Source organism: Erythrolamprus reginae, chromosome 2 (genome assembly GCF_031021105.1).
Source record: "Erythrolamprus reginae isolate rEryReg1 chromosome 2, rEryReg1.hap1, whole genome shotgun sequence".
Lineage (NCBI taxonomy): Eukaryota > Metazoa > Chordata > Lepidosauria > Squamata > Dipsadidae > Erythrolamprus > Erythrolamprus reginae.
This window is the reverse complement of record NC_091951.1, coordinates 155369021-155383101: the sequence shown is the minus strand read 5'-3', so window position 1 is coordinate 155383101 and position 14081 is coordinate 155369021. Positions and strand designations below refer to the sequence as shown.

Genomic DNA, 14081 nt, shown 5'->3' with positions numbered 1-14081 from the left:
TTCTCCTTTATTTGTATTTTTATGTTAACAATTAAGGGCTTCTTTTAAAAATATTATTACCATAATTTTAAATGTCGCTTCTGAACATTTTTTTGGGTAAGATTTATTGATGTTTGTTTCACTAGTTTGCAGTTTGGGCCAAACGGCTTCTACATAACATTAACCTGTGGAGAAGATAGTAGGGGTCCAAAATATTCTAAATAAATTTAGAATTAAAAAAATCATAAATTGAAGCAATGATCACAGACTTTAATGTACTATAAAAATGGCCTTTACATGGCATAATATTCCTTTGCTAAAATTTATTCCTGCCACCCATGTTTGTAGACGGGATATCACTACAGGAATCACTGCAGGAACGAGTGCTAACCCATGCACTTTTCAGTCATTTTGTTTGATGTTAAAAAGTAACTGGAAAAGCAAATAACACTAAACTGGGCAGAAAATCAGCAGTAAATAGTTGACAGTTAAAATTAACAGCAAGAGTAACTTCAAAATAGTCTCTGTTTAAGTCAGGAGAATATCATTATTTCTACTTGTGTACTATGCATGTCCCTTCACTAGATACTTTGCAGTTTAATTCTATGTCAATCATTACCAAACAGATGGTATTGTTTTACATTCCAGTTTTTAATGAAAATATTTTCAAATCACTTACCGGTAATATAGCTGTTTCACATTTTAGACATGGGATTTTATACTAAAATGTCATGTTTTAAATTTAAAATAGTTTAGTTCAAAAAAATTTCTACAAGAAAGATACATAAATAACATTATCAAAGTGTGAATAAATATTTAACTAGTAAAATGAATGACTTTTGCATAAGTAATATAGACAAGCTTTATTAGTAACTAATTCAAAATGGACTTAGATACAGTATAACTATGGATCCAAAATTGAACAATTGTAAAATAATATTTTGAGACTACGAATTCACTAAGAGTTGAAAATCACTTTATAGCACATAATCCATTTTGAGACAATTTCATTTCCCATGTACTTATTATTTGAATGCTTTTACTATTAACATTTAACATTAACCACTAGTGTGTTTTAGTCTTGTTTGTGGGACCATCTGTATATGAATCAGGTTGAAGGAATGACTTCCAGCATATCATTTTATTTCTGTCTATTGAACAGTGATGTGGATAATGTGTAGTAATATGCTGCTTCAAATGTTCCACAAAGGATTGCAGATTTTTCTTTTTATTGTTGCTTTAACTGCAGTTTGAAAGAAAATAGATCAGTTGTTTTAAAAAGATATCAAGACTCTCCTTTATATCCATTACTTTCACCAGGCTTAACTTTATTGCATAATACTAAATGCAGATTTCATCACTAACTGTAATAGAATCATCCATCTTAGATATCTGATTCTTCTTCTCTTCTTGCAGATTAGTGCAATAAACCTTTAGTTTAACAGAACTTGGATTAGTGGACTTCTGATACAATGGACAATTTTTTTGTCTGGCCTACACTCTACAGTTTAAATTATGGGTTATTTATTACGGTACATTGTTTAAATGTGATGCTTTGATGCAAATTTTGTGTGTTTAGATTTTAATGAATATTAAAATTAATTTTCTCTTTCTAAACAGTCCATTGAATGAAATGTTTATTGGATTTTGAACAAAAACGTGGGTTTTTTGCAGAAGATTTTTTCAAGTTTTTAAATGAAAAAAACCTATAGGCATAAAAAATTGTCTTAGAACTAACGTATCTGAGTTGCAAAATACCATCACTAGATGGCAGCAGTGTAATGATTGTCCATATTTCTGCAGCCCAGTTATAGTCTAGTCCAGTGATGGCATGGGAAACCTTTTTGGGTTTATGTGCCAAAAGGGGGGGGGGGGAGAAACGTCCGGGAGAAGGGTCCGTGCATGTACAAACACCCATAAATCCATGCGCCCCTGTGCATGCGCCCATGCCCTCCCTGCAATGGCACACCCATTTTTTTGCTCTCCACATGCTTCAGAGCCTTTCTAAGAGCTTGGGAAGAGTGAAAATTGCCTTCCCTAATCCCCGGAGGTCCACCGGAGGCTGGAAATGTTCCGTTTGCCAACTTTCGTTGGACTGGAAGTTCTGTTCCCCCCCCTCTCTCTCCAAGCTTCAAAGCCTTTCTAAAGCCAGGGGAGGGCGGGAAACCCCCCCCCCCCGAGGCCTTACGGAGACCAGAAATGGTCTCTTTCCCAAGTTACTTGAAATGGGCCATTTCTGGCCACCGGAAGGTCTCTAGGGGATGGGGACGGCCATTTTCACCCTCCCTAGGTTCCTAGAAAGACTCTGGAATTGGGGAGAGCAAAAAACAGGCCTTCTCCACCCCCTCCAGAGGCTGGAAAAAGCCTATTTCTCAACTCATAGTGGGCCTGAAAATAACCTGGCCAGCATGTGCATGCATACCAGACTTGAGCATGCCCACCATTATGGCACCATGTGCCACTTGTAGCACACATGCCATAGGTTCACCATTACAGGTCTAGTCTAAATGCTCTAGTCTCTAAATGAACTCTAGAAGATGATCTAGACTAGGGTTAGGCAAAGTTGGCTCTTTTATGACATGTGGACTTCAACCCCCAGAATTCCTGAGCTAACATGAGCTAGTCATAGAAGAGCCAACTTTGCAAACTCTAGACTAAATGGTCTAATCTCTTTTTAGTACTCTATTAGCAAAACCTGCCAATGTTTACTTAATCCTTGGGCCTTATTATATGTGTTACATGTGCAGAATGCTGAATAAGGGTACAATAAGCACACAATGAGAGTTGCTCTTATTATTATTTGAATTTTTTTAATTAGTTGATTCTTAATTGGGAATTACTCATAAAATTTGTTTCTGAATATACCGTATATGCCTTTGAAAACATTATTTTCTTTCATTTTCAAATTATTAATAAAATTGTAATGTTAAAGGAAACAAACTTTTCTTTTTTCAATAGCTAACTATTGATGGCAATGGTTTGCTGGCACCTTTCCCCTTTTTAAAATTCAAGGGTTTTTTTGTACAAGAAATGTATGCTTTTTTTTCTACTTGAATCCAATTAGCAACTATCAGTTCTTCACCAATTGAGGAGAAAGGAGAAACTATTTCTTTAAAAAAAAAACATGTTTTACACATGCCACCAGTTCTATTTATTAAATTCTATCCTCCAAAAGTTCAACATAGCATCTATCATTCTTTTTCAGTTGTTACCCATAAAAACACTCTTGTCAGGTATAATATCTGGTCTCAAATCTTCCTGTCCATGTCTTGTTGTCTGACCCACCTTTGATAGTTGTGGGTAACGTATTTGAAAAATATGACCAGATATCACGTATACCTCATTGGTCCTTTATATCAAAGATGTATTAGTCCCTGAAATTTTAGAGCCCACCAGGTATTTTTACTACGCTGAGCCGTTAACATTAATACTTAGCTGTCCTATTCCGATACTATGTGGTCAGCCTTTTTTGGGATAGGAGAGCCCATTACATGAATCTGGACCTCACCCATCAAGACCTTCCTGATTGCAACTTACCTTGCAGGGAAGGCGGCTGTCCCTCACAGATAATTCCTCCAGAGTGTGCGCTGGATCAAAGTGGTGCCCAGGCAGACCTTCCTTTTATTGGGAAGGAGCCCGATGCGGATGTCTTCTTCATGAGTCTGGAAGGTAAACTTGTTCTTCTCTGTACAGTTATGGTTCTGCTAGTAAACGTTGTGTTCAGGAGAAAACAGTATACTAAATATACTGTATACCATCATTTCAAGGCCACGAGATCCATACCCATTATGGCTTTCTTCTTCAGAACTGAGAGCCATATGGATTGGTGTAGGAGGAACTAGCTGAACCACTATTTTTACACAGACAAGGACAAGTTTAACTTTCTGCTGTTACCCCTATACCAATCCACATCTTTGAAATCTGGTGCCTCAAACTTTGGTCATGAATTGAACGGAATATAAAAATGACCACAATGCCTATAGGACTCTGAACCAATTAGATAAGAAACCTCAGCCAATTGGATAGCTACTTCTACTGGCTTTACTACACATATATGCATGAATTCAATTTTATATCTCTTTTGAGCAGAAATAAACTGTAGACAGACTGCTCTAGTCTTCAGAAAGAGCAGCAGTAATTTATTGTCTATGATCTCTTGATTGAAACAGACCTAATAAAAGTACAAATAATAAGAATGGAAATTAAAGTTGTTGGAATTTTGGAAATTTCAACTATGCATGTTTTTGTAACATATCCTTTGTTTAAAATCATGTTACTGTAGTAAGACTTCTGAGTTTGTTTTCTGTATTAAAATTGTCTCTGCCAGAAACTCTGTTGTGTGGATATTTCCATAACAGTTTACCCTCTCAATTTGACACCACTACAATAAACCAGGAGTATGGAAACATCATTTGTAAAAGAACAGATGCTTCTATGTACTTCTTAAAAACTGAGATTTACATTCTTAAAGAAATACTGTATGTATGATTATGAGGAAATTATTTTGCAGTATTCAATTTGCCTGAAGCTGTTGTCTTGAAACTAGTAGTATCCTGTCTGGGAACCTCCAAAATACTTAACATATTTAATAAAATTTCATAAAATGGTTCCTATTTCAGTTTCTGTATTTTATTCTTTTTTTCACCTTGTCTAAAATTGTAGTCTCTAAAATAGAATGCACTTTTAAGCAGTCAAAGGATAGATAGCTCATCAAATAATATTCAGATCTAACTTTATATAGTACCTCTCATATATTTCCCCATTAAGAATCCATTGAATTTGATTTTCCCCTTGAGGATTCATGATCAACTCTCCATTATTAGATTTGTCAAAGTCCTGCAAAATTTTGAAACCAGTAATTCATTATATAAACATTATACTTTTATCCACATTTTACTTTATCTGTATCTTCTGGTACAGCTGTATAATTCTCATGTAGAAGTAAATCCCATTGGGTTCAATAACCACTGTATTTTCAGATCGTTTTGGTTTCGAATCACTGCCAAAGTTCCAGTTAAGGAATTATATCACACTAGCAATGAAATAGGCCAAATAAAAGAATCTTGTTCACTGAAAACCTAAGTATGTGAGCAAACATACTTACCTTATTTCCAAAATGTATATGTACTCTTTTAATTGTTCTCATGTCCAGTGCTTATCTTGCTGTAAACAAAGTTACTCTGCAATAATTTGCAATAGGTAATCTCAACTATAATTAACTATTTTATTTCTTGTAACTTTTCAAATGTGTTAATTAAAACAATTAGAAAAAGTTTTAATTTGGCTAATATACATGCATGCATACATATTCCGATACATACTTTTTAAAGTAATTGGAGCAGTGCTAGAAAAACACACATATTATTTGTGCATATCAAAATTACATATTTCTTCAGTTACTCATTGCTTGAATCTATTATGAAAAATGCTGATTTCCCATTTGGTCGCATATTCTTTGCTGCATTTGACTCTGGATGGATTTCTTTTTATTTTTGTAGTAATCATGATTTTCCTTCACGCTTAAAATATATAAATATGAGGCATATTAAAAAATAAGTTTTCTTTGTCAAAAGGAATGGGGGAAGGGAGGAATGGTTCTATACTGTCTTTTTTAAAAAGGTAAGCTTTAATATATTGCTGCTAGTATGTTTTCAGAATTGTTTGTAATTGTCACATGTGTATCTGTGATGTGACTTTTATTTTTCTGATTTACATTGCAGGCACCTATGGGGACATGCTGGGGTGATATTTCAGAAGGTGTGCGTGTGGAAGTCCCTAACACCGATTGCAGCTTACCTGCCAAAGTCTTTTGGATTGCTGGGATTTTGAAATTAGCAGGTTATTAATTTTTATAATCATGTATTTTAAACTATATTTGCTTAAACATGATTGAAGAATTATTTCTTTCAAAGGTTTCTCAGATATGGACATCATCAGCATTAAATGTCTTAATTGTTAGATTGTTTAGTGAGGCATATCCCTTAGGAATAGAATTCTTTATTCTTTATTGGCCAAGCGTGATTGGACACACAAGGAATTTGTATTGGTGCATATGCTCTCAGTGTACATAAAAGAAAATATAGATTTGTCAAGAATCATGTGGTACAACACTGTAGGATTGTCATAGGGGTCAAATAAGCAATGAAGAAACAATCAATATTAATAAAAATCTTAGGATACAAGCAAGTTACAGTCATACAGTCCTAAGTGGGAGGAAAAGGATGATAGGAATCTGTAGTATTCTTCAGAGACTGATGGACCATAATTACAACTATTAGACTGGTGTGTGATTAGCTTAAAATAGTTACTGGAGTATATATGCAGACCATTTATATTCATGTTTTTCAGTACTGATACTCAAGATTGGTTTCAAAATGAGAACCTCTACCTCCCGATAGTCTTGAGTAATATTGCAGATGTATTCCTCCATATCGCGCCCTTACACACGACCTCTATTTCAGGTTACAATGCTTTATTAAGATATGAAGGCTTTGAAGGTGATTCAAGTCTTGACTTCTGGTGTAACATCTGCGGACCTGATATCCATCCAGTTGGTTGGTGTGCAACCAGTGGGAAACCTTTAGTTCCTCCACGATGTATGTAAATATAGCAATAATACTTTGAACTTTTCATCTCATTCTCTCTGCGCTGATTGTGATTGTGTTAAGACAATTTTTTAAAATTTGTATTGAGGAATGCCTATCCTGGGTTAAAATTGTGAGCACAATATATTATACTATATAATATGTATTAAGATGTTTGAATTACTTTCAATTGTCAAAACCTTTTGTGCATTTGTCCAATAAATAATATATTTGTGTTATCATTAAACTTTTGATTTTTATTCAGAGTCTGTTTATTCAAACTTTAAATAATGCATGTTTTTTTTCTTGACAGCCATTCAACACAAATATACAAATTGGAAAGCTTTTCTAGTAAAAAGACTCACCGGTGCCAAAACTCTTCCTCCTGACTTCTCTCAGAAGGTGAGAATGTCTAAAACTGTGTGGTAATTTGACTAATATTCTCACTAGTGTTAATATTAATAATTAAATCAGTTTGGGGAGTCTTCCATGATCCGGCATGAGAGATTTTTGCAAGTCTGAAAACAGCCCTAAGACTAAAGCCAGGGAAGTACCTATCTGTTTATCTTTCTCATCACATGCACTTAAACCTGAATCCAGTGTTTTAAGTAAAAACTAACCTGTTGAAAACAATCATAGCATGCAAATCAAAACTCAAAGCTTCTATAGCTTGACCAGTAATAATGTTTTCATGTATTTAAAAAGATAAATAAAATTTTATTTTGATTTCTAGTTGATCAGTATTGGAAAAAAATAGTTTCTCATTTAATAAGTTGATTGCGAATCTGATAGTTAAGTCATAAACAGGCAGTAACTAGAGTTGCTTAGTCTAATAATCCAAACCAAGTCCAAGGGTCTCTGGCAATCCCTTAAAACCTTCACAGCAGTCTGAAAAATCAGAACTATGTCAAATATTGAAGATTCCAAAAATTTAACAAAATATCCTCTTCTGTTTGTTAAAAAAATATATGTTAAAAAGTTTTTCATGGAACATTTTCATTTATGTTCATATCTAATAGGTTTAATATTGCTTTTTACATAATTCAATATTTTACAAATGCATCAGTTTTTAATATGGTAAATTTTAATAAATATAAACAACCTAAATAAAAATATTTTGGGGTCCTCCATAATATTTAAAGGTGGGAAGAGGTTTAAGAAATACTGCTCGATTGTCTGAATAAAAGATTGTTACCAGAAAGCTCATGGCCAGATGTGTCATGCACTGGCCATGCCCACGCCCAGTTTAGCAAAGAGAGAAAAAGTCCCATGACATGACTATGACATGGCTTTAATGCCCCTGGTCTGTCTGTCTGTCTGTCTATCAATCATCCATCCATCCACCCATACACCCACCCATACCCACACCCACACCCACACACACACACTATTGACATTTGGAATTATTGTATTCTCTGAAAACTAGTTTTAACATATACAGACCTTTGTGGATAATATTTTGGATAATAAATATTTGCAAGTACACATGCAGTAATGTTGCACAATTACTTGTTTCAAGGTATCTGAAAGTATGCAGTATCCTTTCAAGCCTTCTATGAGAGTAGAAGTTGTCGATAAAACACATCTCTGCCGAACACGGGTAGCAATTGTTGACAGCGTAATTGGAGGCAGGTTAAGACTAGTGTATGAAGAAAGTGAGGACAAAACAGATGACTTCTGGTGCCATATGTACAGCCCACTCATTCATCCTATTGGTTGGTCTCGGAGTATAGGACATCGATTCAAAAGATCTGGTAAGTTAGCATATAGCAATGAAACTGAGTGAACAGCGTTTGTTCTGTTCAAAGGCATTTAAAATTATATTATAACAACATTCTCTGCTACAAGTATGCTATTAGATTAATATTTACATCAACATTCAAAATGTTTCACTTAGTTTTTATCAGTTATATTTTTGACTAATAATACTTTTAGGAGATAATAATTTTCAGATAGTGGAGGAGGCAACTTAAATTTTTCCTTTCTCTTTAAAGATATAATCAAGAAGCAAGATGGTCAAATTGATGCATCCTCACATTTATTTGCTAAGGTATGATATTTTAGAAGAAATTGTATTTATATTGAAGAAATTATTAATTTTATAAAATGTAAAAATTTAATAGGTGCAGTTTATCAGCACTTAATACAGTGATACCTCGTCTTACAAACGCCTCATCATACAAACTTTTTGAGATACAAACCCGGGGTTTAAGATTTTTTTGCCTCTTCTTACAAACTATTTTCACCTTACAAACCCACTGCCGCCGCTGGGATGCCCCACCTCCAGACTCCTGTTGCCAGCGAAGCACCTGTTTTTGTGCTGCTGATTCCCCTGAGACTCCCCTCCATGAGAAACCCCACCTTCGGACTTCCATGTTTTTGTGATGCTGCGGGGGAATCCCAGCAGGGAATCCCAGCAGTGCAAAAATGGGTGCTTCGCTGGCAACGGTAGTCCGGAGGTGGGGTTTCCCAGTGAGGGGAACCTCAGTGAAATCAAAGCATCACAAAAGCACAGAGGTCCGAAAGTGGGGTTTCAAGGACTTCGGTGTTTTTGCGATGCTGCGATTTCACTGATGCTCCCTTCGCTGGGAAACCCAACCTCCGGACTTCCGTTGCCAGTGAAGCACTAGTTTTTGCGATGTTAGGATTTCCCTGCAGCATGGCAAAAACACAAAAATCTGGAGGTAGGGTTTTCCATAGAGGGGAGCCTCAGGGGAATCCCAGCAGCTGAAAAACGGGTGCTTCAGCTGGGTGAATTTTGGGCTTGCACGTATTAATCGCTTTTCCATTGATTCCTATGGGAAACATTGTTTCATCTTACAAACTTTTCACCTTAAGAACCTAGTCCAGGAACCAATTAAGTTCATAAGACAAGGTATCACTGTATTTCAAATGATTACTCCAATAAGATTTGAAGACAAAGTATTAAACACATAGCAAAGGCAAAGCAGCCCTGAGTCTACGGAGAGGGGCGGCATACAAATCAAATCAAATCAAATCAAATCAAATCAAATCAAAGCAAAGCAAAGCAAAGCAAAGCAAAGCAAAGCAAAGCAAAGCAAAGCAAAGCAAAGCAAAGCAAAGCAAAGCAAAGCAAAGCAAATAAATAAATAAAATGAAGTAACTTGAAGCTTCAGAATAGAGTAGAATAGAATAGAATAGAATAAAATAGATTTTTTATTGGCCAAATGTGATTGGACACCAAAGGAATTTATCTTTGTGACTAGTTATTCTGGTGTGCAGTGCTCTATAGCGTCGTTTTGAGGGTAGAATGAGCAGGATTGCAGTTCCAAATTTCAAAGCTACATTAGCAAACTGTCTAACGTGGATTACAGATTAGATTACATCCTGTTCATCTCTACACTGCCTCTGTTGAGGGACAGGGACCAAGGTAGTTTACATAAATATCTTTGGCTCGGCGCCATAAAAACAGGATGGGATAAATATAGAAAAAGAATTAGCCCACATTTATAAACCCTTGCTTCAGTACAGGTAGTCCTTTCTCTGATTCTCATAATGGAGCCTGCCTTTTATAGTTGCAAATCCTGATGCTCATTAAGTGAGACACATGACTGCTTGGATCTTCCAAGTGTGGTCATTAAGCGACTGCATGTGGTGTTAAACAGAAAGAAGTCAAGCAGCTGCTGTCCATAAGTAAAAAAAATAATGTTTGCACTGTTCTGGAATAATAAAGCTCATACTCTAAAGCCATGCTGTTCCCCTCCCATCTCAGGGCTAGCCTATCTAGCTTTCAGAAACACTGCATTTGTTAGGTTTCTTATGGCTAGAGAGCCTGAGAATACAATATTTTTGAAAAGGGATAAGAACTACAAAAATACCAGCAAATGCTATCTTTCTAAAGCAGAAGAAATCCAACCCACCCCTCCCTTAGAAAGATTTAATTTGCTAGCTGGCTATGGAGTCTACGGAGAGGGGCTGCATACAAATCTAATTAAGAAAGAAAGAAAGAAAGAAAGAAAGAAAGAAAGAAAGAAAGAAAGAAAGAAAGAAAGAAAGAAAGAAAGAAAAGTGTGATATTTTTAAAGTGAGAAAAAGGCTTTTCTACCCATTTCAGAAAGATCCTTTTTGCTGGCTCGTCAGCAAATGTGATCTTTCTGAAAGGGGAAAAGGGCTTTTTTAGGACCAGCATCTTTCAGAACATCTCTGCTTCATAGAGAGTAGGCTGAAATCTATCTGCCAGGCAGCACTCTCAAAGATGCTGGTGGAAAAGTCTGGCGAAAGGGATTTTAGCATGGAGTATTTGGAGCCAGCCTGGTTCCAAATGTTCCGTGCTTCAAACACCCTGGACTAAAAATATCTCTGGGCCTGTGCTGTGAACTTCTCCAACTATCCTCTTTGAGAGCGGGATGTTTCCCGGAGGGAATCCCCACACCCGCCCTCCTGCCAATGAAATCCATGTAGCAGGCAACCCTTCCACTCCCAAAGAGGCTGCCTGAAAAGTCCACCCAAAATGGGTCCTGACAAATTCTTTACATCCTGTAACTTTGAAAAAAAATCACATACAATATAATGTGTTTTGTAGAATGACAAATTAAATTGTGGGAATATGCATCTCTGTCAAAAAAATAATTTCATTATTTGAAAAATAAGTCTGATATAGGATTTAATTCAACTTGGAAACCATCTATGCATTATAATTCTATATAGAGACATGCATTGCATTTGAACTGTGTTTCTTTTAACACAAGGCTTTAATACCTAGGCCTTTGTTTGAATTATTATACAGTAGTACCTCAAGATACGAACCCCTCGTCTTACGAACAACTCGTGATATGAACCCGGGGTTCAGAAAAATTTTGCCTCTTCTTACGAACTTTTTTCGAGTTACGAACCGGCGTTCGGAGACTGCTGGGAAGCCGCGCGGCTGTTTTAAAAGGTGACAGCCGGGCGGCGGGGCTTCCCAGAAGCCTCCCGAACGCCGGTTCGTAACTCGAACAAAGTTCGTAAGAAGAGGCAAAATTTTTCTGAACCCCGGGTTCGGTTTGGGAGGTTGCTGGGAAGCCCCCCAGCCCGGCTGTCACCTTTTAAAACAGCCGCGCGGCTTCCCAGCTGTCTCCCAAAGCCAAACGCGGAAGTTCGGCTTTGGCGTTCGGCTTCAGGAGACAGCTGGGAAGCGCCGCGGCTGTTTTAAAAGGTTGCAGCCGGCCTGGGGGGCTTCCCAGCACACACCCCGAACCGAACCCGGGGTTCAGAAAATTTTTGCCTGTTCTTACGAACTTTGTTCGAGTTACGAACCGGCGTTCGGGAGGCTTCTGGGAAGCCCCGCCGCCCGGCTGTCACCTTTTAAAACAGCCGCGCGGCTTCCCAGCAGTCGCCGAAAGCCGTTTTTTTTGTGGGGGGTTTTTTGGTTGCACGGATTAATTGACTTTACATTGTTTCCTATGGGAAACAATGTTTCGTCTTACGAACCTTTCGTCATACGAACCTCCTCCTTGCACCAATTAAGTTCGTATCATGAGGTATTACTGTATATTAATTATCTCCACTATGATTCACATTATGGCTATTGTTATTTATTGCATATTGACTCAGTCTAAATGATGTTCTGAAAATGCAAGGTACTTATGTAGCACTAGTCTAATGTTATATACACATTTTAAACTGCTTATTTTTTGTATTCCTATTTTTTTATCGTGTTAAGTATTTATTATAATAAAATAGAATAAATAAAAAAGAGAAATGAATTTGCATCTGAAAATAGAACCATAGAAGATTGATGGCAGAAAAAGGCCTCACGGTCCATCTAGTCTGCCCTTATACTATTTTTTGTATTTTATCTTAGGATGGATATATGTTTATCCCAGGCATGTTTAAATTCAGTTACTGTGGATTTACCGACCATGTCTGCTGGAAGTTTGTTCCAAGCATCTACTACTCTTTCAGTAAAATAATATTTTCTCACATTACTTGATGCATCTAAAATACATACATAAAAAGGCATACAGAAAGACTGAATACTCTGCATAGAAAATAATGTTTTAACAATTGTTTTGGTCTGGAGGGGTTTTTTTGTTTTTTTGCCACATATCAATGTGTACTATGGGTATTTTTAGGTAAAAGAAGCTGAATCCAGTGGAGAATGGTTCAAAGAGGGGATGAAATTGGAAGCCATAGATCCATTAAATCTTTCTGCTATATGTGTGGCAACAATTAGAAAGGTAAAGATAATTAACTTATCTTGTAGAGGAATGTGAGCTGGAGGCAGCTGTTAAGGGCCATTTTTCCCTCTACAAAAAAATGTATTTTAATAATTGTGTATTTAATATTCTAAATCATGGGTGTCCAACCTTTTGGCTTGTCTGGGTTGCATTGCGTGAGGAGGAATTGTCTTGGGCTGCATATAAATTATGAAATAAATATATATAAATCACATAATGAAAGTGTATGATCATGTCGGACTGCATTACTAGCTGTTTAGGGCTGCATGTAGCCTGTGAGCCCAAAGTGGGACACACCTGTTGTAATTCTACCTAATATTATATATTATATTAATATTATATTAATTTCCATGTGTGTTAAAAGGAGGCCATAAGATGACAACACTACAGATTATATGGACCGATTGCCTAACATATGGGCTATTTATACAAAGGAGCTGAACTTGGAACTACAGTAGCTGGTGGATTATTTGTACCCCATATCAAAACCAGAGTCTTTTGTACCAATATATGCTTAGTTAATCATGATTGATCTTGAAAAAAGTTACAAAGTTGTCCATTTAAGCTGGGTGGTCAATAAGAAGTCATAGGGCAGTGGATTAGATTGGGAAGTCAGAACAGCATTTTGTATCATTGTTAAGAAAACAGCACATGTGTTCATGTCACTAGGAATTAAGCTTGACTAAAGGGAGACTTTATGGTTTAATGCCACCAGGATGTTTTGAGAAATCTAATGAAAAATTCTCATTATGTTTCAAACTCTGTGGCAGCTGAATTACCTATCACTTCTCCTTTTTCCACCTTGCACTGCTTTGTATTAATTTTCTACATTTAATTCTAGGTATTAGCAGATGGGTATCTTATGATTGGGATTGATGGATCTGAGGCAGCTGATGGGTCTGACTGGTTTTGTTACCATGCAACCTCACCTTCTATATTCCCTGTTGGTTTCTGTGAAATTAACATGATAGAACTTACTCCACCCCGAGGTATTCATGTTTTCTTGTTTTATATGTATATATGCAAACACATTTTGAATTTTTTTGTGGACTAATACTCCATACATTGGCTTGTAAACATTTGTCCTTTCCTCCAGAGATAGTCTGAAGTTGCTTAGCCAGCAGTTGAGCAGAAAAATGATTTCTTACAACTGCTTTTGTGGAGGACTTGGTTTGGATGTATCATTTTCTTTCTTTGCCTTGCTTCCTCCAAGGACTTTACAGACTAAAGGCCTAAAGGAATTACTCTGCTGCTATTGTGTTTAATTTCAAAAGAAATGCTGGACTAATATAGTGTGGCTTTTCCTTAATTGTTTAAAAGAGTTTTTTAAAAGAGTTTT

At 36.4% G+C, this 14081-nt stretch overlaps 1 protein-coding gene across 4 annotated transcripts in view; it reads left to right on the top strand.

The window, feature by feature from the left end:
• Positions 1 to 14081, top strand: part of MBTD1 (mbt domain containing 1) — a 59854-nt gene that overhangs the window by 17371 nt on the left and 28402 nt on the right. For all 4 annotated transcript variants that reach the window (XM_070740039.1, XM_070740036.1, XM_070740038.1 and 1 more), the window contains exons 6-12: positions 5700 to 5817; positions 6441 to 6575; positions 6877 to 6965; positions 8083 to 8317; positions 8558 to 8613; positions 12638 to 12742; positions 13584 to 13731. In XM_070740039.1, coding sequence (XP_070596140.1) covers positions 5700 to 5817; positions 6441 to 6575; positions 6877 to 6965; positions 8083 to 8317; positions 8558 to 8613; positions 12638 to 12742; positions 13584 to 13731 — 886 coding nt within the window. The remainder of the gene's footprint in view (positions 1 to 5699; positions 5818 to 6440; positions 6576 to 6876; positions 6966 to 8082; positions 8318 to 8557; positions 8614 to 12637; positions 12743 to 13583; positions 13732 to 14081) is intronic.